Below are 26,333 nucleotides of genomic sequence, written 5' to 3'. Positions count from 1 at the left end.
ATTGATAAAAAGAAAAAAAGAAAGACTTGCATTTATATAGCACCTTTCACAACCACCGGACATCACAAAGCGCGTTCCAGTTTTGAAGTGTAGTCACTGTTGTAATGTAGGAAACGTGGCAGCCAATTTGTGTACAGCAGGCTCCCACAAGCAGCAATGTGATTATGACCAGATAATCTGTTTTTGCAATGTTGATTGAGGGATAAATATTGGCCAGGACACTGGGGAATACTCCCCTGCTCTTCTTCGAAATAATGCCATGGGATCTTTTATGTTCATCTGAGAGGGCAGATAGGGCTCCAGTTTATCGTCTCATCCAACAGTGCAACACTGGATTGTCAGCCTAGATATTTGTGCTTAAGTCTCTGGAGTGGGATTATGAACCCACAACCTTCTGACTCAAAGGCGAAAGCACGACCAACTGAGCCACAGCTGACACATATCAAACAATCCTCAATCCTACTGACGAAGGGCCATCGACCTGAAACGTTAACTCTCTTTCTCTCTCTCCACAGATGTTGCCTGACCTGCTGAGTATTTCCAGCATTTTCTGTTTTTATTTCAATTCTACTACTGTGTGTATACGTGTAGTGGAGTTAGCCAACTATAATAAATAGGAAGGGGGGGGGGGCAATTAAGGGAAGACCTTATGCAGCAGGTGGGGGTCAGGATTTAACTTGGGAATCTGACTTTTTTTTTGTGGTCACTTCTGGGTAAAGTGATGATCTAGTTGGTTTGTTGAAAGTCTAAAAATCAGTTCGAATTTCCTTTTTTTAGATCAATAAACTATTAATTCTGAATTCATTATGAAGCATAAAAGTGCTTTAAATTTTCCACCCCCGGAGATGTCATAGTCATAACGGCACAGAACGCGGCATTCGGCCCATCGAGTCCGATGTATCAACAATGTTGTGTTTTCAATGATTGGATTTCCTCCCCTTCGAGTTTTCACAAGATTGTATTTTTATACTTACCATGATGGGACGTTGGGTATATCAACAACTTCCGTTACAAAGCTATTTATTTTTTATATGTCAGGGTTTTTTTTTTGCGGACCTTCGGTTAGTTTTCCAGATTGCCAGGTCTGCAATGATTACACCTGGGCAGAGATACCAACCTGTCTATTTCAACTCACGGGAAATCCCACCGGGTTGCTGACAGGGGAAATCAAGCCTTCAATTTCATTCAATTCAATTCAATTCAAACTGAACGTTGCATTAAGCTGAAAGTCAACACCAATTTCTGCAGACACACAGAGAGGAGTCCCGGGCAGTCGGTATCAACACTGCAACCGAACCGAAGGTAAACAATTCGTTACATTTTAATCTAAAAAGAAAATGTAACAGGTAAGGTAGCAATTTTCTGAGATCAGATGAAATATAATCTGGTCGTTCACTGTCGGCCAATTAATAGCATTTCTAGGCAAAAAGAAAAGTTGCCGACAACCTTTCAAGCCCGCCCATCCCTTTAAGGAATGGTCCCTTTAACGTTCACTGGAACGTTTGGTGACGTTGCACGTTTTCCCAATTTTGAATCATGCCATTCGTTGCAGCCATTGGCCCCGCGCCGGTTGATTTTAGTAAAGCCGGTTGCTATTGGTTCCCTTCACTTTTCCGGCATTCGATCAAAAATAAATGTAGCAATTCAGCCGTTAAACAAAAAGGCAGGAAATGCTGGGGCTGATCAGGAGCAACTACCGCGGAGTGTGAGTTACAGTGACATTTCTATCCTATTGCTCAGTGAGTTACAGTGACATTTCTATCCTATTGCAGTGAGTTACAGTGACATTTCTATCCTATTGCTCAGTGAGTTACAGTAACATTTCCATCCTATTGCTCAGTGAGTTACAGTAACATTTCCATCCTATTGCAGTGAGTTACAGTGACATTTCTATCCTATTGCTCAGTGAGTTACAGTGACATTTCTATCCTATTCCACAGTGAGTTACAGTAACATTTCTATCCTATTGCAGTGAGTTACAGTAACATTTCTATCCTATAGCTCAGTGAGTTACAGTAACATTTCCATCCTATTGCTCAGTGAGTTACAGTAACATTTCCATCCTATTGCAGTGAGTTACAGTGACATTTCCATCCTATTGCTCAGTGAATTACAGTAACATTTCCATCCTATTGCTCAGTGAGTTACAGTAACATTTCCATCCTATTGCTCTGAGTTACAGTAACATTTCCATCTTATGCAGTGAGTTACAGTAACATTTCCATCCTATTGCAGAGTTAGTGACATTTCCATCCTATTGCAGTGAGTTACAGTAACATTTCCATCCTATTGCAGTGAGTTACAGTAACATTTCCATCCTATTGCAGTGAGTTACAGTGACATTTCCATCCTATTGCTCAGTGAATTACAGTGAAATTTCCATCCTATTGCAGTGAGTTACAATGACATTTCCATCCTATTGCAGTGAGTTACAGTGACATTTCCATCCTATTGCTCAGTGAATTACAGTGAAATTTCCATCCTATTGCTCAGTGAGTTACAGTAACATTTCCATCCTATTGCTCTGAGTTACAGTAACATTTCCATCTTATGCAGTGAGTTACAGTAACATTTCCATCCTATTGCAGAGTTAGTGACATTTCCATCCTATTGCAGTGAGTTACAGTAACATTTCCATCCTATTGCAGTGAGTTACAGTAACATTTCCATCCTATTGCAGTGAGTTACAGTGACATTTCCATCCTATTGCTCAGTGAATTACAGTGAAATTTCCATCCTATTGCAGTGAGTTACAATGACATTTCCATCCTATTGCAGTGAGTTACAGTGACATTTCCATCCTATTGCTCAGTGAATTACAGTGAAATTTCCATCCTATTGTAGTGAGTTACAGTAACATTTCCATCTTATTGCACTGAATTACAGTGACAGTTCCATCCTATTGCAGTGAGTTACAATGACATTTCCATCCTGTTGCACCTTGTGAGTTACAGTGATATTTCCATCCTATTGCACACTGAGTTACAGTGACATTTCCATACTATTGCAGTGAGTTACAATGACATTTCCATTCTATTGCTCAGAGAGTTACAGTGACATTTCCATCCTATTGCAGTGAGTTACAGTGACATTTCCATCCTATTGCACAGTGAGTTACAGTAACATTTCCATCCTATTGCAGAGTTAGTGAAATTTCCATCCTATTGCAGAGTTACAGTGACATTTCCATCCTATTGCTCAGTGAGTTACAGTGACATTTCCATCCTATTGCAGAGTTAGTGACATTTCCATCCTATTGCAGTGAGTTACAGTAACATTTCCATCCTATTGCAGTGAGTTAGTGACATTTCCATCCTATTGCAGTGAGTTACAATGACATTTCCATCCTATTGCAGTGAGTTACAGTGACATTTCCATCCTATTGCTCAGTGAGTTACAGTGACATTTCCATCCTATTGCTCAGTGAGTTACAGTAACATTTCCATCCTATTGCTCAGTGAGTTACAGTGACATTTCCATCCTATTGCAGAGTTAGTGACATTTCCATCCTATTGCAGTGAGTTACAGTGACATTTCCATCCTATTGCTGAGTTACAGTGACATTTCTATCCTATTGCTGTGAGTTACAGTGACATTTCTATCCTATTGCTCAGTGAGTTACAGTAACATTTCCATCTTATGCAGTGAGTTACAGTGACATTTCCATCCTATTGCTCAGTGAGTTACAGTAACATTTCCATCCTATTGCAGTGAGTTACAGTGACATTTCCATCCTATTGCTCAGTGAGTTACAGTAACATTTCCATCTTATGCAGTGAGTTACAGTAACATTTCCATCCTATTGCACAGTGAGTTACAGTGACATTTCCATCCTATTGCAGTGAGTTACAGTGACATTTCCATCCTATTGCTCAGTGAGTTACAGTAACATTTCCATCCTATTGCTCAGTGAGTTACAGTGACATTTCCATCCTATTGCAGAGTTAGTGACATTTCCATCCTATTGCAGTGAGTTACAGTGACATTTCCATCCTATTGCTGAGTTACAGTGACATTTCTATCCTATTGCTGTGAGTTACAGTGACATTTCTATCCTATTGCTCAGTGAGTTACAGTAACATTTCCATCTTATGCAGTGAGTTACAGTGACATTTCCATCCTATTGCTCAGTGAGTTACAGTGACATTTCCATCCTATTGCTCAGTGTGAGTTACAGTGACATTTCCATCCTATTGCTCAGTGTGAGTTAGTGACATTTCCAGCCTATTGCAGTGAGTTACAGTGACATTTCCATCCTATTGCAGTAAGTTGCAGTGACATTTCCATCCTATTGCTGTGAGTTACAGTGACATTTCCATCTTATGCAGTGAGTTACAGTAACATTTCCATCCTATTGCAGAGTTAGTGACATTTCCATCCTATTGCTCAGAGAGTTACAGTGACATTTCCATCCTATTGCAGAGTTAGTGACTTTTTCATCCTATTGCTGTGAGTTACAGTAACATTTCCATCCTATTGCAGAGTTAGTGACATTTCCATCCTATTGCTCAGAGAGTTACAGTAACATTTCCATCCTATTGCAGAGTTAGTGACATTTCTATCCTATTGCTGTGAGTTACAGTAACATTTCCATCTTATGCAGTGAGTTACAGTGACATTTCCATCCTATTGCAGAGTTAGTGACTTTTTCATCCTATTGCACAGTGAGTTACAGTGACATTTCCATCCTATTGCTCAGTGTGAGTTACAGTGACTTTTCCATGCTATTGCAGTGAGTTACAGTGACATTTCCATCCTATTGCAGTGAGTTACAGTGACATTTCCATCCTATTGTCGTGAGTTACAGTAACATTTCCATCCTATTGCAGTGAGTAACAGTGACATTTCCATCCTATTGCAGTGAGTTACAGTAACATTTCCATCCTATTGCTGAGTTACAGTGACGTTTCTATCCTATTGCTCAGTGAGTTACAGTAACATTTCCATCCTATTACAGTGAGTTAGTGACATTTCCATCCTATTGCTCAGTGAGTTACAGTAACATTTCCATCCTATTGCTCAGTGAGTTACAGTAACATTTCCATCCTATTACAGTGTGTTACAGTAACATTTCCATCCTATTGCTCAGTGAGTTACAGTAACATTTCCATCTTATGCAGTGAGTTACAGTGACATTTCCATCCTATTGATCAGAGAGTTACAGTGACATTTCCATCCTATTGCTCAGTGAGTTCGTGACATTTCCATCCTATTGCTCAGTGTGAGTTACAGTGACATTTCCATCCTATTGCTCAGTGTGAGTTACAGTGACATTTCCATCCTATTGCTCAGAGAGTTACAGTGACATTTCCATCCTATTGCAGTGAGTTACAGTGACATTTCCATCCTATTGCAGTGAGTTACAGTGACATTTCCATCCTATTGCACACTGAGTTACAGTGACATTTCCATCCTATTGCAGTGAGTTACAGTGACATTTCCATCCTATTGCTCAGTGAGTTACAGTGACATTTCCATCCTATTGCAGAGTTAGTGACATTTCCATCCTATTGCACAGTGAGTTACAGTGACATTTCCATCCTATTGTAGTGAGTTACAGTGACATTTCCATCCTATTGCAGTGAGTTACAGTAACATTTCCATCCTATTGCTCAGAGAGTTACAGTGACATTTCCATCCTATTGCAGAGTTAGTGACATTTCCATCCTATTGCACAGTGAGTTACAGTGACATTTCCATCATATTGCTCAGAGAGTTACAGTGACATTTCCATCCTATTGCTCAGTGAGTTACAGTGACATTTCCATCCTATTGCAGTGAGTTACAGTGACATTTCCATCCTATTGCAGAGTTAGTGACATTTCCATCCTATTACAGTGAGTTAAAGTGACGTTTCCATCCTATTGCTGTGAGTTACAGTGACGTTTCTATCCTATTGCTCAGTGAGTTACAGTGACATTTCCATCCTATTGGTCAGTGAGTTACAGTAACATTTCCATCCTATTGCTCAGTGAGTTACAGTAACATTTCCATCTTATGCAGTGAGTTACAGTAACATTTCCATCTTATGCAGTGAGTTACAGTAACATTTCCATCCTATTACAGTGAGTTAGTGACATTTCCATCCTATTGCTCAGTGAGTTACAGTAACATTTCCATCCTATTGCTCAGTGAGTTACAGTAACATTTCCATCCTATTACAGTGAGTTACAGTGACATTTCCATCCTGTTGCTCAGTGAGTTACAGTGACATTTCCATCCTATTGCAGTGAGTTACAGTGACATTTCCATCCTATTGCTCAGTGAGTTACAGTGACATTTCCATCCTATTACAGTGAGTTACAGTGACATTTCCATCCTATTGCAGTGAGTTACAGTGACATTTCCATCCTATTGCAGTGAGTTACAGTGACATTTCCATCCTATTACTCAGTGAGTTAGTGACATTTCTATCCTATTGCTCAGTGAGTTGCACTAACATTTCCATCTTATTGCACAGTGAGTTACAGTGACATTTCCATCCTATTGCAGTGAGTTACAGTGACATTTCCATCTTATTGCTCACTGAGCTACAGTGACATTTCCATCCCATTGCTCCGTGAGTTAGTGACATTTCCATCCTATTGCACAGTGAGGTACAGTGACATTTCCATCCTATTGCTCTGAGTTACAGTGACATTTCCATCTTATTGCTCAGTGAGTTACAGTGACATTTCCATCCTATTGCACAGATTTACAGTGACATTTCCATCCTATTGCTCAGAGAGTTACAGTGACATTTCCATCCTATTGCTCAGTGAGTTACAGTGACATTTCCATCCTATTGCTCAGTGAGTTACAGTAACATTTCCATCCTATTGCAGTGAGTTACAGTGACATTTCCATCTTATTGCACAGTGAGTTACAGTGACATTTCCATCCTATTGCACAGTGAGTTACAGTAACATTTCCATCCTATTGCTCAGTGAGTTACAGTGACATTTCCATCCTATTGCTCAGTGAGTTACAGTGACATTTCCATCCTATTGCAGTGAGTTACAGTGACATTTCCATCCTATTGCTCAGAGAGTTACAGTGACATTTCCATCCTATTGCAGAGTTAGTGACATTTCCAGCCTATTGCAGTGAGTTACAGCAACATTTCCATCCTATTGCAGTGAGTTACAGTGACATTTCCATCCTATTGCAGTGAGTTACAGTGACATTTCCATCCTATTGCAGTGAGTTACAGTGACATTTCCATCCTATTGCTCAGTGTGAGTTACTGTGACAATTCCATCCTATTACAGTGAGTTAAAGTGACGTTTCCATCCTATTGCAGTGAGTTACAGTGACATTTCCATCCTATTGCTCAGAGTGAGTTACAGTGACATTTCTATCCTATTGCTCAGTGAGTTACAGTAACATTTCCATCCTATTGCTGTGAGTTACAGTGACGTTTCTATCCTATTGCTCAGTGAGTTACAGTGACATTTCCATCCTATTGCTCAGTGAGTTACAGTAACATTTCCATCCTATTGCTCAGTGAGTTACAGTAACATTTCCATCTTATGCAGTGAGTTACAGTAACATTTCCATCTTATGCAGTGAGTTACAGTAACATTTCCATCCTATTACAGTGAGTTAGTGACATTTCCATGCTATTGCTCAGTGAGTTACAGTAACATTTCCATCCTATTGCTCAGTGAGTTACAGTAACATTTCCATCCTATTACAGTGAGTTACAGTGACATTTCCATCCTATTGCTCAGTGAGTTACAGTGACATTTCCATCCTATTGCAGTGAGTTACAGTGACATTTCCATCCTATTACAGTGAGTTACAGTGACATTTCCATCCTATTGCTCAGTGAGTTACAGTGACATTTCCATCCTATTGCTCAGTAAGTTACAGTGACATTTCCATCCTATTGCTCAGTGAGTTAGTGACATTTCCATCCTATTGCTCAGTAAGTTACAGTGACATTTCCATCCTATTACAGTGAGTTACAGTGACATTTCCATCCTATTGCAGTGAGTTACAGTGACATTTCCATCCTATTACAGTGAGTTACAGTAACATTTCCATCCTATTGCACAGTGAGTTACAGTGACATTTCCATCCTATTGCACAGTGAGTTACAGTGACATTTCCATCCTATTGCAGTGAGTTACAGTGACATTTCCATCCTATTGCAGTGAGTTACAGTGACATTTCCATCCTATTGCTCAGTGAGTTACAGTGACATTTCCATCTTATTGCTCAGTGAGTTGCACTAACATTTCCATCTTATTGCACAGTGAGTTACAGTGACATTTCCATCCTATTGCAGTGAGTTACAGTGACATTTCCATCTTATTGCTCACTGAGCTGCAGTGACATTTCCATCCCATTGCTCCGTGAGTTAGTGACATTTCCATCCTATTGCACAGTGAGGTACAGTGACATTTCCATCCTATTGCAGTGAGTCACAGTAACATTTCCATCCTATTGCACAGTGAGTTACAGTAACATTTCCATCCTATTGCTCAGTGAGTTACAGTGACATTTCCATCCTATTGCACAGATTTACAGTGACATTTCCATCCTATTGCAGAGTTAGTGACATTTCCATCATATTGCTCAGAGAGTTACAGTGACATTTCCATCCTATTGCTCAGTGAGTTACAGTGACATTTCCATCCTATTGCTCAGTGAGTTACAGTAACATTTCCATCCTATTGCAGTGAGTTACAGTGACATTTCCATCTTATTGCTCAGTGAGTTACAGTGACATTTCCTTCCTATTGCACAGTGAGTTACAGTAACATTTCCATCCTATTGCAGTGAGTCACAGTAACATTTCCATCCTATTGCACAGTGAGTTACAGTAACATTTCCATCCTATTGCTCAGTGAGTTACAGTGACATTTCCATCCTATTGCTCAGTGAGTTACAGTAACATTTCCATCCTATTGCTCAGAGAGTTACAGTGACATTTCCATCCTATTGCTCAGTGAGTTACAGTGACATTTCCATCCTATTGCAGTGAGTTACAGTGACATTTCCATCCTATTGCTCAGAGAGTTACAGTGACATTTCCATCCTATTGCAGAGTTAGTGACATTTCCAGCCTATTGCAGTGAGTTACAGCAACATTTCCATCCTATTGCAGTGAGTTACAGTGACATTTCCATCCTATTGCAGTGAGTTACAGTGACGTTTCCATCCTATTGCAGTGAGTTACAGTGACATTTCCATCCTATTGCTCAGAGTGAGTTACAGTGACATTTCTATCCTATTGCTCAGTGAGTTACAGTAACATTTCCATCCTATTGCTGTGAGTTACAGTGACCTTTCTATCCTATTGCTCAGTGAGTTACAGTGACATTTCCATCCTATTGCTCAGTGAGTTACAGTAACATTTCCATCCTATTGCTCAGTGAGTTACAGTAACATTTCCATCTTATGCAGTGAGTTACAGTAACATTTCCATCTTATGCAGTGAGTTACAGTAACATTTCCATCCTATTACAGTGAGTTAGTGACATTTCCATCCTATTGCTCAGTGAGTTACAGTAACATTTCCATCCTATTGCTCAGTGAGTTACAGTAACATTTCCATCCTATTACAGTGAGTTACAGTGACATTTCCATCCTATTGCTCAGTGAGTTACAGTGACATTTCCATCCTATTGCAGTGAGTTACAGTGACATTTCCATCCTATTGCTCAGTGAGTTACAGTAACATTTCCATCCTATTGCTCAGTGAGTTACAGTAACATTTCCATCCTATTACAGTGAGTTACAGTGACATTTCCATCCTATTGCTCAGTGAGTTACAGTGACATTTCCATCCTATTACAGTGAGTTACAGTGACATTTCCATCCTATTACAGTGAGTTACAGTGACATTTCCATCCTATTGCTCAGTAAGTTACAGTGACATTTCCATCCTATTGCTCAGTGAGTTACAGTGACATTTCCATCCTATTGCTCAGTAAGTTACAGTGACATTTCCATCCTATTACAGTGAGTTACAGTGACATTTCCATCCTATTGCAGTGAGTTACAGTGACATTTCCATCCTATTACAGTGAGTTACAGTAACATTTCCATCCTATTGCACAGTGAGTTACAGTGACATTTCCATCCTATTGCACAGTGAGTTACAGTGACATTTCCATCCTATTGCAGTGAGTTACAGTGACATTTCCATCCTATTGCAGTGAGTTACAGTGACATTTCCATCCTATTGCTCAGTGAGTTAGTGACATTTCTATCCTATTGCTCTGTGAGTTAGTGACATTTCCATCCTATTGCACAGTGAGGTACAGTGACATTTCCATCCTATTGCTCTGAGTTACAGTGACATTTCCATCTTATTGCTCAGTGAGTTACAGTGACATTTCCTTCCTATTGCACAGAGTTACAGTAACATTTCCATCCTATTGCAGTGAGTCACAGTAACATTTCCATCCTATTGCACAGTGAGTTACAGTAACATTTCCATCCTATTGCACAGTGAGTTACAGTAACATTTCCATCCTATTGCACAGTGAGTTACAGTGACATTTCCATCCTATTGCACAGATTTACAGTGACATTTCCATCCTATTGCAGAGTTAGTGACATTTCCATCATATTGCTCAGAGAGTTACAGTGACATTTCCATCTTATTGCTCACTGAGCTACAGTGACATTTCCATCCCATTGCTCCGTGAGTTAGTGACATTTCCATCCTATTGCACAGTGAGGTACAGTGACATTTCCATCCTATTGCTCTGAGTTACAGTGACATTTCCATCTTATTGCTCAGTGAGTTACATTGACATTTCCATCCTATTGCACAGTGATTTACAGTTACATTTCCATCCTATTGCAGTGAGTCACAGTAACATTTCCATCCTATTGCACAGTGAGTTACAGTAACATTTCCATCCTATTGCTCAGTGAGTTACAGTGACATTTCCATCCTATTGCACAGATTTACAGTGACATTTCCATCCTATTGCAGAGTTAGTGACATTTCCATCATATTGCTCAGAGTTACAGTGACATTTCCATCCTATTGCTCAGTGAGTTACAGTGACATTTCCATCCTATTGCTCAGTGAGTTACAGTAACATTTCCATCCTATTGCAGTGAGTCACAGTAACATTTCCATCCTATTGCACAGTGAGTTACAGTAACATTTCCATCCTATTGCTCAGTGAGTTACAGTGACATTTCCATCCTATTGCTCAGTGAGTTACAGTAACATTTCCATCCTATTGCTCAGAGAGTTACAGTGACATTTCCATCCTATTGCAGTGAGTTACAGTGACATTTCCATCCTATTGCAGTGAGTTACAGTGACATTTCCATCCTATTGCAGTGAGTTACAGTGACATTTCCATCCTATTGCTCAGTGTGAGTTACTGTGACAATTCCATCCTATTACAGTGAGTTAAAGTGACGTTTCCATCCTATTGCAGTGAGTTACAGTGACATTTCCATCCTATTGCTCAGAGTGAGTTACAGTGACATTTCTATCCTATTGCTCAGTGAGTTACAGTAACATTTCCATCCTATTGCTGTGAGTTACAGTGACGTTTCTATCCTATTGCTCAGTGAGTTACAGTGACATTTCCATCCTATTGCTCAGTGAGTTACAGTAACATTTCCATCCTATTGCTCAGTGAGTTACAGTAACATTTCCATCTTATGCAGTGAGTTACAGTAACATTTCCATCTTATGCAGTGAGTTACAGTAACATTTCCATCCTATTAGTGAGTTAGTGACATTTCCATCCTATTGCTCAGTGAGTTACAGTAACATTTCCATCCTATTGCTCAGTGAGTTACAGTAACATTTCCATCCTATTACAGTGAGTTACAGTGACATTTCCATCCTATTGCTCCGTGAGTTACAGTGACATTTCCATCCTATTACAGTGAGTTACAGTGACATTTCCATCCTATTACAGTGAGTTACAGTGACATTTCCATCCTATTGCTCAGTAAGTTACAGTGACATTTCCATCCTATTGCTCAGTGAGTTACAGTGACATTTCCATCCTATTGCTCAGTAAGTTACAGTGACATTTCCATCCTATTACAGTGAGTTACAGTGACATTTCCATCCTATTGCAGTGAGTTACAGTGACATTTCCATCCTATTACAGTGAGTTACAGTAACATTTCCATCCTATTGCACAGTGAGTTACAGTGACATTTCCATCCTATTGCACAGTGAGTTACAGTGACATTTCCATCCTATTGCAGTGAGTTACAGTGACATTTCCATCCTATTGCAGTGAGTTACAGTGACATTTCCATCCTATTGCTCAGTGAGTTAGTGACATTTCTATCCTATTGCTCAGTGAGTTGCACTAACATTTCCATCTTATTGCACAGTGAGTTACAGTGACATTTCCATCCTATTGCAGTGAGTTACAGTGACATTTCCATCTTATTGCTCACTGAGCTACAGTGACATTTCCATCCCATTGCTCCGTGAGTTAGTGACATTTCCATCCTATTGCACAGTGAGGTACAGTGACATTTCCATCCTATTGCACAGAGTTACAGTAACATTTCCATCCTATTGCAGTGAGTCACAGTAACATTTCCATCCTATTGCACAGTGAGTTACAGTAACATTTCCATCCTATTGCGCAGTGAGTTACAGTAACATTTCCATCCTATTGCACAGTGAGTTACAGTGACATTTCCATCCTATTGCACAGATTTACAGTGACATTTCCATCCTATTGCAGAGCTAGTGACATTTCCATCATATTGCTCAGAGTTACAGTGACATTTCCATCCTATTGCTCAGTGAGTTACAGTGACATTTCCATCCTATTGCTCAGTGAGTTACAGTAACATTTCCATCCTATTGCAGTGAGTTACAGTGACATTTCCATCTTATTGCTCAGTGAGTTACAGTGACATTTCCTTCCTATTGCACAGTGAGTTACAGTAACATTTCCATCCTATTGCAGTGAGTCACAGTAACATTTCCATCCTATTGCACAGTGAGTTACAGTAACATTTCCATCCTATTGCTCAGTGAGTTACAGTGACATTTCCATCCTATTGCTCAGTGAGTTACAGTAACATTTCCATCCTATTGCTCAGAGAGTTACAGTGACATTTCCATCCTATTGCTCAGTGAGTTACAGTGACATTTCCATCCTATTGCAGTGAGTTACAGTGACATTTCCATCCTATTGCTCAGAGAGTTACAGTGACATTTCCATCCTATTGCAGAGTTAGTGACATTTCCAGCCTATTGCAGTGAGTTACAGCAACATTTCCATCCTATTGCAGTGAGTTACAGTGACATTTCCATCCTATTGCAGTGAGTTACAGTGACATTTCCATCCTATTGCAGTGAGTTACAGTGACATTTCCATCCTATTGCTCAGTGTGAGTTACTGTGACAATTCCATCCTATTACAGTGAGTTAAAGTGACGTTTCCATCCTATTGCAGTGAGTTACAGTGACATTTCCATCCTATTGCTCAGAGTGAGTTACAGTGACATTTCTATCCTATTGCTCGGTGAGTTACAGTAACATTTCCATCCTATTGCTGTGAGTTACAGTGACGTTTCTATCCTATTGCTCAGTGAGTTACAGTGACATTTCCATCCTATTGCAGAGTTAGTGACATTTCCATCATATTGCTCAGAGTTACAGTGACATTTCCATCCTATTGCTCAGTGAGTTACAGTGACATTTCCATCCTATTGCTCAGTGAGTTACAGTAACATTTCCATCCTATTGCAGTGAGTCACAGTAACATTTCCATCCTATTGCACAGTGAGTTACAGTAACATTTCCATCCTATTGCTCAGTGAGTTACAGTGACATTTCCATCCTATTGCTCAGTGAGTTACAGTAACATTTCCATCCTATTGCTCAGAGAGTTACAGTGACATTTCCATCCTATTGCAGTGAGTTACAGTGACATTTCCATCCTATTGCAGTGAGTTACAGTGACATTTCCATCCTATTGCAGTGAGTTACAGTGACATTTCCATCCTATTGCTCAGTGTGAGTTACTGTGACAATTCCATCCTATTACAGTGAGTTAAAGTGACGTTTCCATCCTATTGCAGTGAGTTACAGTGACATTTCCATCCTATTGCTCAGAGTGAGTTACAGTGACATTTCTATCCTATTGCTCAGTGAGTTACAGTAACATTTCCATCCTATTGCTGTGAGTTACAGTGACGTTTCTATCCTATTGCTCAGTGAGTTACAGTGACATTTCCATCCTATTGCTCAGTGAGTTACAGTAACATTTCCATCCTATTGCTCAGTGAGTTACAGTAACATTTCCATCTTATGCAGTGAGTTACAGTAACATTTCCATCTTATGCAGTGAGTTACAGTAACATTTCCATCCTATTAGTGAGTTAGTGACATTTCCATCCTATTGCTCAGTGAGTTACAGTAACATTTCCATCCTATTGCTCAGTGAGTTACAGTAACATTTCCATCCTATTACAGTGAGTTACAGTGACATTTCCATCCTATTGCTCCGTGAGTTACAGTGACATTTCCATCCTATTACAGTGAGTTACAGTGACATTTCCATCCTATTACAGTGAGTTACAGTGACATTTCCATCCTATTGCTCAGTAAGTTACAGTGACATTTCCATCCTATTGCTCAGTGAGTTACAGTGACATTTCCATCCTATTGCTCAGTAAGTTACAGTGACATTTCCATCCTATTACAGTGAGTTACAGTGACATTTCCATCCTATTGCAGTGAGTTACAGTGACATTTCCATCCTATTACAGTGAGTTACAGTAACATTTCCATCCTATTGCACAGTGAGTTACAGTGACATTTCCATCCTATTGCACAGTGAGTTACAGTGACATTTCCATCCTATTGCAGTGAGTTACAGTGACATTTCCATCCTATTGCAGTGAGTTACAGTGACATTTCCATCCTATTGCTCAGTGAGTTAGTGACATTTCTATCCTATTGCTCAGTGAGTTGCACTAACATTTCCATCTTATTGCACAGTGAGTTACAGTGACATTTCCATCCTATTGCAGTGAGTTACAGTGACATTTCCATCTTATTGCTCACTGAGCTACAGTGACATTTCCATCCCATTGCTCCGTGAGTTAGTGACATTTCCATCCTATTGCACAGTGAGGTACAGTGACATTTCCATCCTATTGCACAGAGTTACAGTAACATTTCCATCCTATTGCAGTGAGTCACAGTAACATTTCCATCCTATTGCACAGTGAGTTACAGTAACATTTCCATCCTATTGCGCAGTGAGTTACAGTAACATTTCCATCCTATTGCACAGTGAGTTACAGTGACATTTCCATCCTATTGCACAGATTTACAGTGACATTTCCATCCTATTGCAGAGCTAGTGACATTTCCATCATATTGCTCAGAGTTACAGTGACATTTCCATCCTATTGCTCAGTGAGTTACAGTGACATTTCCATCCTATTGCTCAGTGAGTTACAGTAACATTTCCATCCTATTGCAGTGAGTTACAGTGACATTTCCATCTTATTGCTCAGTGAGTTACAGTGACATTTCCTTCCTATTGCACAGTGAGTTACAGTAACATTTCCATCCTATTGCAGTGAGTCACAGTAACATTTCCATCCTATTGCACAGTGAGTTACAGTAACATTTCCATCCTATTGCTCAGTGAGTTACAGTGACATTTCCATCCTATTGCTCAGTGAGTTACAGTAACATTTCCATCCTATTGCTCAGAGAGTTACAGTGACATTTCCATCCTATTGCTCAGTGAGTTACAGTGACATTTCCATCCTATTGCAGTGAGTTACAGTGACATTTCCATCCTATTGCTCAGAGAGTTACAGTGACATTTCCATCCTATTGCAGAGTTAGTGACATTTCCAGCCTATTGCAGTGAGTTACAGCAACATTTCCATCCTATTGCAGTGAGTTACAGTGACATTTCCATCCTATTGCAGTGAGTTACAGTGACATTTCCATCCTATTGCAGTGAGTTACAGTGACATTTCCATCCTATTGCTCAGTAAGTTACAGTGACATTTCCATCCTATTACAGTGAGTTACAGTGACATTTCCATCCTATTGCAGTGAGTTACAGTGACATTTCCATCCTATTAGTGAGTTACAGTAACATTTCCATCCTATTGCACAGTGAGTTACAGTGACATTTCCATCCTATTGCACAGTGAGTTACAGTGACATTTCCATCCTATTGCACAGTGAGTTACAGTGACATTTCCATCCTATTGCAGTGAGTTACAGTGACATTTCCATCCTATTGCAGTGAGTTACAGTGACATTTCCATCCTATTGCTCAGTGAGTTAGTGACATTTCTATCCTATTGCTCAGTGAGTTGCACTAACATTTCCATCTTATTGCACAGTGAGTTACAGTGACATTTCCATCCTATTGCAGTGAGTTACAGTGACATTTCCATCTTATTGCTCACTGAGCTACAGTGACATTTCCATCCCATTGCTCCGTGAGTTAGTGACATTTCCATCCTATTGCACAGTGAGTTACAGTAACATTTCCATCCTATTGCACAGAGTGAGTTACAGTGACATTTGCATCCTATTGCAGTGAGTTACAGTGACAGTTCCATCCTATTGCAGTGAGTTACAGTGACATTTCCATCTTATTGCTCAGTGAGTTACAGTGACATTTCCATCCCATTGCTCAGTGAGTTAGTGACATTTCCTTCCTATTGCACAGTGAGTTACAGTGACATTTCCATCTTATTGCTCACTGAGCTACAGTGACATTTCCATCCCATTGCTCCGTGAGTTAGTGACATTTCCATCCTATTGCACAGTGAGTTACAGTAACATTTCCATCCTATTGCTCAGTGAGTTACAGTAACATTTCCATCCTATTGCAGTGAGTTACAGTGACATTTCCATCTTATTGCTCAGTGAGTTACAGTAACATTTCCATCCTATTGCAGTGAGTTACAGTGACATTTCCATCTTATTGCTCAGTGAGTTACAGTGACATTTCCATCCCATTGCTCAGTGAGTTAGTGACATTTCCTTCCTATTGCACAGTGAGTTACAGTGACATTTCCATCCTATTGCAGTGAGTTACAGTAACATTTCCATCCTATTGCACAGTGAGTCACAGTAACATTTCCATCCTATTGCACAGTGAGTTACAGTAACATTTCCATCCTATTGCTCAGTGAGTTACAGTGACATTTCCATCCTATTGCACAGATTTACAGTGACATTTCCATCCTATTGCAGTGAGTTAGTGACATTTCCATCCTATTGCTCAGTGAGTTAGTGACATTTCCATCCTATTGCACAGTGAGTTACAGTAACATTTCCATCCTATTGCACAGTGAGTTACAGTGACATTTCCATCCTATTGCACAGTGAGTTACAGTAACATTTCCATCCTATTGCACAGTGAGTTACAGTAACATTTCCATCCTATTGCACAGTGAGTTACAGTAACATTTCCATCCTATTGCTCAGTGAGTTAGTGACATTTCCATCCTATTGCACAGTGAGGTACAGTGACATTTCCATCCTATTGCAGAGTTACAGTGACATTTCCATCCTATTGCACAGAGTTACAGTGACGTTTCCATCCTATTGCTCAGTGAGTTACAGTGACATTTCCATCCTATTGCAGTGAGTTACAGTGACATTTCCATCTTATTGCTCAGTGAGTTAGTGACATTTCCATCCTATTGCAGTGAGTTACAGTGACATTTCCATCCTATTGCACAGTGAGGTACAGTGACATTTCCATCCTATTGCACAGTGAGTTACAGTGACATTTCCATCCTATTGCTCAGTGAGTTCGTGACATTTCCATCCTATTGCAGTGAGTTACAGTGACATTTCCATCCTATTGCACAGTGAGGTACAGTGACATTTCCATCCTATTGCAGAGTTACAGTGACATTTCCATCCTATTCCAGAGTTACAGTGACATTTCCATCATATTGCAGTGAGTTACAGTAACATTTCCATCCTATTGCACAGTTACAGTGACATTTCCATCCTATTGCTCAGTGAGTACAGTGACATTTCCATCCTATTGCAGTGAGTTACAGTAACATTGCCATCCTATTGCACAGTGAGTTACAGTGACATTTCCATCCTATTGCACAGTGTGCGTTACAGTGACATTTCCATCCTATTGCACTGAGTTACAGTAACATTTCCATCCTATTGCACAGTGACATTTCCATCCTATTGCACAGTGACATTTCCATCCTATTGCAGTGAGTTACAGTGACATTTCCATCCTATTGCTGTGAGTTACAGTAACATTTCCATCCTATTGCAGTGAGTTACATCCTTGGGCCCCTCCTATTCTCATCTATATGCTGCCCCTTGACGACATGATCTGAAAACACAGCATCAGTTTCTAAATGTTCGCTGATGACACCCAGGTCTATCTCACTACCACTTCTCTCGACCCCTCCACTGTCTCTAAATTGACAGACTGCTTGTCTGACATCCAGTTCTGGATCAGCCGAAATTTCCTCCAATTAAATATTGGGAAGACCGAAGCCATTGTCTTCGGTCCCTGCCACAGTCTCCAATCCCTAGTCACCGACTCCATCCATCTCCCCAGCATCTGTCTGAGGCTAAACCAGACTGTTCGCAACCTTGGTATTGTATTTGACCCTGAAATGAGCTTCCAACCACATATCCGCGCCATAACTAAGACCACCTGTTTCCACCTCCGCAACATCGCCCGTCTCTGCTCCTGCCTCAGCTCATCCGCTGCTGAAACCCCCATCCATGCCTTTGTTACCTCTAGACTTGACTATTCCAACCCACTCCTGGCCGGCCTCCCACATTCCACCCTACGTAAACTTGAGGTCATCCAAAACTCGACTGCCCGTGTCCTAACTCGCACCAAGGCCCAGTTAAGCAACGCCTCGATTTTAAAATTCTCATCCTTGTTTTCAAATCCCTCCATGGCCTCGCCCCTCCCTATCTCTGTAATCTCCTCCAGCCCCCTAATCCCCAGAGATATCTGCGCTCCTCTGATTCTGGCCCCTTGAGCATCCCTGATTATAATCGCTCCACCATTGGTGGCCGTGCCTTCAGCCGCCTGGGCCCTAAGCTCTGGAATTCCCTCCCTAAACCTCTCTGCCTCGCTACCTCTCTCTCCTCCTTTAATACGCTCCTTAAAACCTACCTCTTTGACCAAGCTTTTGGTCATTGGCCCTAATTTTTCCTGATGTGGCTCGGTGTCAAATTTTGTTTTATGACACGCCTGTGAAGCGCCTTGGGACATTTTACAATGTTAACGGTGCTATATAAATACAAGTTGTTGTTGTTTTTGAGTGTGAGTTACAATAACATTTCCATCCTCTGCTCAGTGTGTGAGTTGCAGTGACTATTCCCATCCTATTATAATTCCACTCTCCAGGATGTTTGTTACTCGATCTGCTGAACACTGGATCCTTCCTTGCTGTTTTAGGTGATGTCGGCTGAGTTACTCAACAGTTCTCCCCCCAGTAACAGCCTCGACGCTGCTGCACAACAAGGAAAGGGCTCCATCATTTCAGACCTCTTCCGGCAGCTCACCACGTCCGTCGCCTCGCGGTCTGTCCTTCCCGACGCCGCCGACTTTGTGGCGGTTGTAGCCGTGCGGCGGTACTTGGGGGACGCGGCAAACCAAAGCGGCTCCGGCTCGGCTCCCTGTTACTATTACGACGTGACCGTGACTGATGGCATTTGTCAGGTGGCGTGTCACCTGGCCCCCGACCTGAACCCCCTGGTGCACCGCAACTGCCTGCGGGCCGGCCGCGGAATCCGCATCGCCCGCTGCAGCCTGGTGTACGACGAGAAGAGGCTGAACTGCTGCTTCCTGCAGATTGAGGCGCTGGAGCTGGGGGCCGATGGCCACTGCCCCGGGGCGAGCATCCCCGGCCTGAGCACTGCGCCCCTCCACAACCTGACTGCGTCCCAGAGAGGGAGGGATCTTCTGAGGACTTTGCAGCCAGAAACCCCCTTGAAAGGTGGAAGGGCCCATTATTTACCCTTGTGGACTAATAACGACCCCCATGGCGGAGAATGGAATGGCCCAAAGGGACCACCTGCCCCAAAGGTTCCATTTGAAGGTGAGTCCGGCTTGGTGCACTTTCACTGTTAGCTTAAGATATGTAATCTTGTAGAACACGTTATCCTTTATATAATCGATTTTAAAAAATCTTACCTGTTTGATGCTGTTGGTATGCACTTGTGCCTGGTTTTTCAAATCTCTCCGTGGCCTCGCCCCCTCCCTATCTCTCTAATCTCCTCCAGCCCCATAACCAATGATCCCTTTGAGCTGCATGGCCACGCGGCCGCACAGCACTCTGGAGCTCCGGCACACCAGCTTTTAAATAGAAAAAAACTGCGGACGCACGGGAATTTGAATGGGCCGCGCAGCCCATTAAAGGGGCCACGCACCCAAAAACAAAGCTAAAGGGAAACATTGCTTACAACTCTCTGAGATCTCTGCCCGCCTCCAATTTTGGCCTCTCGCGCATCCCCGATTTTAATCGCTCCACCATCGGTGGCCGTGCCTTCAGCCTGCCTAGGGCCAAGCTCTGGAATTCCCCCCCTGAACCTCTCCACCGCTCCACCTCTCTCTCTCCTCCTTTAAAACGCTCCTTAAAACCTACCTCTTTGACCAAGTCTGCCCTCATGTGGCTCGGTGTCACGTTTTGTTTGATAATCGCTCCTGTGAAGCACCTTGGGATGTTTTACTACGTTAAAGGCGCTATATAAATGCAAGTTGTTGTTGGTTTGCTAAGAGTGACACTGCCAAAGTTTCACATGAGCACGCTCCTGCCGTGTGCAGTGGGACAGTATTGGGACTTATTCTGCTGGTTCATGAGGAAGTTGCATGGCTTTTGTGCATTGTTTTCACCAAAAAGAAAGAACTTGTAATTATGGGTGCTCGGGACGTCCCAAAGCAGTTCACAGCCAATGGCGTACTTTTAAAGTAGTTACTGTTATAAGGTCAATGACCATCCGAGAAATGAAAATCCTCCCGATACCTAATACCAGTTCTGTGCTTGCCCCTAATTCTCCCTAACTTATCTCATTCAAATAATCTGTCCAGGGAGGAACATTAAGAGCATGAGCAATGTTCCCTCTAATTTTGTTTTTGGGTGCGCGGCCCATTTAACGGGCTGTGTGGACCATTCAGATTCATGCGCATGCCCGGTTTTTCCCATTGCAAAGCCGGCAAGCGGCCTGCGCGGGACGTTCAGACGACCACGCGGCCGCACAGCTTAACGGGAACATTGAACAGGAGTTGGCCATTTAGCCCCCTCGAGCCTGCTCCGTCATTCAGTTGGATCGTGGCCGATCTGTACCTCAAGCCGAGTGTCTGCCTCTTCTCTCTTAGGCAGAGGGTGGCTCAGTGGGTAGCACACTTGCCTCCGAGTCAGAAGGTTGTGGGTTCAAGACTCCCACTCCAGAGACTTGAGCACAAAAATCCAGGCTGACACTCTGAGTGGGTGCTGCACTGTCTGGAGGTGCCGTCTTTCAGATGAGATGTTAAACCGAGGCCCCGTCTGCTCTCTCAGGTGGATGTAAAAGATCCCATGGCACTATTTCGAAGAAGAGCAGGGGAGTTCTCCCCGGTGTCCTGGCCAATATTTATCCCTCAATCAGCATAACAAAAACAGATTACCCGGTCATTATCTCATTGCTGTTTGTGGATCTTGCTGAGCGCAAATTGGCTGCCGCGTTTCCCACATTACAACAGTGACTACACTTAAAAAAAGAAGTACTTCATTGGCTGTAAAGTGTTTTGGGACGTTCGGTGGTCATGAAAGGCGCTATATAAATGCAAGTCTTTCTTTCTTTCCATTTACCCGCTTTTATTCTGCATTCCTTGATACCCTTACCTCGCAAAAATCAATCTCAGTCTTGAAAGCTCCAATTGTTTGCCGGCATCAACAGCTTTTTGGAGGACCAAATTCCAGATTTCCACCACCCTTTGTGTGAAAAAGTGCTTCCTGATTTCACTCCCAAGTGGCTTCGCTCTAATTTTAAGATTATACAGGAAACTTTTTTTTATCCGGCACCGACGGGACCGACGTGGTGCCGGTTCATCAAAAATTCCGGATAACCGAAAGCTATAGTAAAAGATACGGAGCTGAGAGCTCCGTATAAAGCAACAAACCCTGTTGGGTTCAGAACAATGGCCACAAGTTCCAAGCGTCTCTGTAGCTTAGCAACAGCTGCAGCCACACCCTTGCACAGCAACAGATCGAGGAAGGCAAGTAATAAAACTTACCTGAACCTACTCCTGAATTTTGCCGGTTAACCAAGATTTCCGGTTATTTAGGTGCCGGTAAATCGAAAGTTTCCTGTACCATCTTGTTCTGGATTTCCCCCATTAGAGGAAATCGTTTCTCCACCTCTACCCTAATCGGATCCCGTAATCATTTAAAAATACCTCAATTAGATCACCCCACAACCGTCTAAGCTCAAGGGAATACAAACCAGGTTTATGCAACCAGCCCTGCTAATTTAACCCGTTAAGACCTGGTATTCTTATGAAGCTACACTGTGACGTAAGAAAACTCACTAAGCACTTGGTTGAGTATAAAACAAGGCTTTAATCAGCTGTTTCACAACTAATTACATCACTAGTTCCTGGTTACAAAAACGTCCTGGGCAAGCTGGGCCCACGCCCGAGCATTTATACTCCTTGGACGGCGCCACCAGCTGGCCGCCCAGTGTTATTTCATGAGTCATTTCTTCATGAATGATAAGATTCACAACCCCCTCCAAGGCCAATAAAGGTTTGGTGCCCAAAACTAAACAGAGTACACCAAATCGGGGTCTGCCCAAGGTTCTGTGCACCTCATCGACCTGAAACGTTAACTCTGTTTCTCTCTCTCTTCACAGATGCTGCCCGACCCGCTGAGAATCTCCAGCATTTTCCATTTTTAGTTCTATGCACTTCCTCACTTTTGAGTTCCCACCCCCTTGAGAAAAAGGCCAACATTCCATTAATCATTTTGATTATCTTTTGTACTGGTGCACCAGCTTTTACCGATTTACATACATGGACATGTAAATCCCGTTGCTCCTCAACAGCTCCTACTCTCACCATTAAGAAATGATTCTGATTTGTCTTTCTTGGATCCAAAGTCAATGACCTCACACTTCCTCACATTGAACGCCATCTGCCCTAGTTTTGCTCACTCACTTGGTCTGCCTTATGTCCCTTTTGTAACTTCCTGCGCCCATCCATATAACTTCCTGGGGCTCCTAACTTAGCGTCATCTGCAAACTTCGATATTCCTTCATCCAAGTCGTCGATATATATGGTGACAAGCTGAGGCCCCAAGTACAGATACCTGGGGAACACCACTTGTCATGTCACGCCAATCATAGAACAAACACTTAGAAACATAGAAGATAGGAGCAGGAGTAGGCCATTCGGCCCCTCGAGCCTGTTCCGCCATTTAATGAGATCATGGCTGATCATCCAAACTCAGTACCCTGTCCCTGCTTTCTCCCCATATCCCTTGATCCCTTTAGCCTTAAGAAATATATCTAATTCCTTCTTGAATATATTTAATGAATTGGCCTCAACTGCCTTGTTTGGTAGAGAATTCCACAGGTTCACCACTCTCTGGGTGAAGAAATTCCTCCTCATCTCAGTCCTAAATGGCTTACCCCTTATCCTTAGACTGTGACCCCTGGTTCTGGACTCCCCCGCCATCGGGAACATCCTTCCTGCATCTAGTCTGTCTAGTCCTGTTAGAATTTTATACGTTTCAATGAGATTCCCTCTCATTCTTCTAAACTCTAGCGAATATAAGCCCAATTGACCCAATCTCTCCTCATACGTCATTCCTGCCATCCCAGGTATCAGTCTGGTGAATCTTTATCCCTACTCTCTGTCACCTACCTCCCACCCAATCGCGGACCCATGTCACAAGGCTACCTCCAATTCCGTGCACTCTCACTCTTTGCTGATAATCTCTTGTGCGGAATCTTATCAAATGCCTTCTGGAAGCCCAATTGACAACGTCCGTAGACATTCCCCATCCCACCATGCTCGCGACCTGCTCAAAAAAATTCAGCTAGATTCGTCAGACATGACCTACCCTTCACAAATCCACGCCGGCTCTCTTTGATCAACTGATTCTTGTCCAAGTAATTTGGGAACTGGCCGCTTTTAAATATTGCGAATCGGGATTCCTGTGATCCTGTTTGTCATTATATAAAAATAATAAATTAAGGGTTTAATTGCCATTGTTTTCTGACAGCTTTCGGACTCATTTCTCTCCAACACTTGGCAAGGACTTGGAAAACAAAAGTCGAATTTCCACATGTTCTGGTGCGAATAATGCACATGTCCAGGTTACGCTATTATGGACGGCCTGGAACGAAGGTGGACTTTCCTTATCAGGTCAGTGACATCGGAAGCATTCCCTTCCTGACGTTCCCAAGACTTTGGAATACTGATCCGGAACTTTCATGATTTGCTCAAAAATTCCATCAGCCTTACAGTTAGCGCCATTGTTTGCTTCTCAATGCGAATCATTTAAAGGGAGACAATGGCCCCAATATTTGCAGGGAGGCGGGGAGTGTGTGGGGGAGGCCGAAAACAGCCGAAGAACCCGGCAAGACACAGAGGTCCTGCCGCTGGTAACGCCAGGGCCTCATTTGCATCGTGTAGCTCCACCTCCCCGCCCGGCCAAACGGACAGCCTGGCTGGCGGGCGGGCGGGAGATGGCAGAAGGTTGCAACCGGGGACCCTCGGTGACGGGCCCCAGCAATCGGAAGGGGAGAGGGAGGGGGAGGTCGACAATGGGGAGAGGCGGGGGGAGGCCGAAGGCTTCTGTGAGGTGCCTGGGGGAAGCGCTCCTGGCCCACAAGGAGTGCCACTGACCTTGTAGAGCTGGCAGCTCCCGCCTCCCTTTCACTGCCGGGTTTCCCGACCCTTGGGAAAACCGCGCAGCAGCAAGTAACTTGACACCGGGCTCCCAATTGCCCTGTAGGAGCCCGATTTAAACATGTTACCAAGTGCCCCGCCTTTCCACGGCAGGACATTCGGACGCACCGATATCCGCCACGTACAAAAGGCGGCAGGCACGTGCGTGGTGGGTTGGGGTCGCATTCCGCGCATTTCACTTTTTAACCCCCTGACCCTCTCCCACCTGTCACGGGGGCAGGGGGGGTGGTGGTTAATATCTAGGCCATTAAGTCTAAGTACTATGGCCTAGAAATTCAGTGGGCTGCGCCACCCGTTAGCACCCAAAGAGGGCACTTAGTGGGTTTTACGCCACTGGCCACGCCTCTCGCTAAATTTAGCGGGACGCTAATGGCAGCGCTAGCCATTAGCGCTGCGTCGCTACTGATGACGTCATCGGTGTGTGCAGCGCCCCGCTACTGCCCCGATCGCGAAAATTGCGACCGGTTCAGGGGAGCCTACCTGCGGCAGTAGAGGCGCGGAGGCACGGGGCGGCCATTTTTTTTGCTGGCGTCCCCAGCCTCCTGAGCACCCCCCACCCCCACGTTGTGCTGGCTGTGTCCCAGGAGCCCGGCACTTCTCCTCGGTGCCGGGCTCTTTTGCCTTCACTCGCGATCGGCGATCGCGCTGCAGCAGGCCCCTCCCCTTTAAGAAGGGGAGAAAGGCGCTGCGGCACGTTGCGCTGCGATTTTCAGTTGCAGCGCCCCAAGAGGGATGCGGGGCGCCTCGAGTAGCGCTGCGCTTCCATCTGGGGCGCTGAAACTGAATTTCCGGCGGGCGTTCGCGACTCCTTCCGGGGCGGTACTTCCGGCGCCCTGGTAAGACTGCGGGGCGCCAGTGAATTTCTAGGCCTATATCTCTTCGTGTATTCAGTCTCTACAATTTGTTTTCAATTTACCTTCAAAAATATTTGGGGGAGAATTTGACCCTGGTCCCAATAGATTAATTTACCTTTCAGTTTCCATGTTAGCGACCCAGTGTTTTTTTGTTCCCCCGCTGGAGCTAAATGACCGCCATTTTAAGAGTTATGCGTGATCCCTGCCCTTGTGTTTGGGGCAAAAATTGCCCGTTGTAGAGATGGCGATGCACTTCCTGTCCTGTGGGCAACGGCCGTGCGTTAAGGCTCTATTTTGGCTCTTGCTGCAGGCCTACCTTGAAGTAGCCGATCAGTCGGGTATGATGCCGGTCGTCCTGTGGAACTCCTTGTGCCCTGAATGGTACCAGTCCCTGCACGTTGGCACCGTGCTCCTGCTGCACCGTTACTCTGTCAAGCACAGTTACCAGATGAGAACCTGGGCCACTCCACATGACCAACAGATGAAGAGTTTTAGAACCATAGGTGAGAATGCTGCATTCAGTATTGTCTCGAGTAAGTGCAGTGAGCATTAACATGTATTATTCTGCTGCACATATATCCCATAGTGT

At 43.1% G+C, this 26,333-nt stretch overlaps 1 protein-coding gene across 3 annotated transcripts in view; it reads left to right on the top strand.

Moving 5' to 3' along the window:
• The first annotated feature begins 1,609 nt into the window (after window positions 1-1,609).
• radx (RPA1 related single stranded DNA binding protein) overlaps window positions 1,610-26,333 on the top strand; it is a 96,892-nt gene continuing 72,168 nt past the window's right edge. The window contains exons 1-4 of one of the 3 annotated variants that reach the window (XM_086001770.1): window positions 1,610-1,705; window positions 19,395-20,037; window positions 24,202-24,344; window positions 26,055-26,247. In XM_086001770.1, coding sequence (XP_085857896.1) covers window positions 19,398-20,037; window positions 24,202-24,344; window positions 26,055-26,247 — 976 coding nt within the window. In that variant the 5' untranslated portion in view covers window positions 1,610-1,705; window positions 19,395-19,397. Of the gene's footprint in view, window positions 1,706-19,343; window positions 20,038-24,201; window positions 24,345-26,054; window positions 26,248-26,333 lie in introns of all 3 variants that reach the window. The other 2 variants (XM_086001753.1, XM_086001761.1) reach the window with 2 other exon arrangements.

Source organism: Somniosus microcephalus, chromosome 1, assembly GCF_052327205.1.
Source record: "Somniosus microcephalus isolate GS21.2 chromosome 1, FLI_Smic_1.0, whole genome shotgun sequence".
In the NCBI taxonomy this organism is placed as follows: domain Eukaryota; kingdom Metazoa; phylum Chordata; class Chondrichthyes; order Squaliformes; family Somniosidae; genus Somniosus; species Somniosus microcephalus.
Note: the sequence above shows the minus strand (reverse complement) of the source record. Positions and strands in the feature narration are given on the sequence as shown.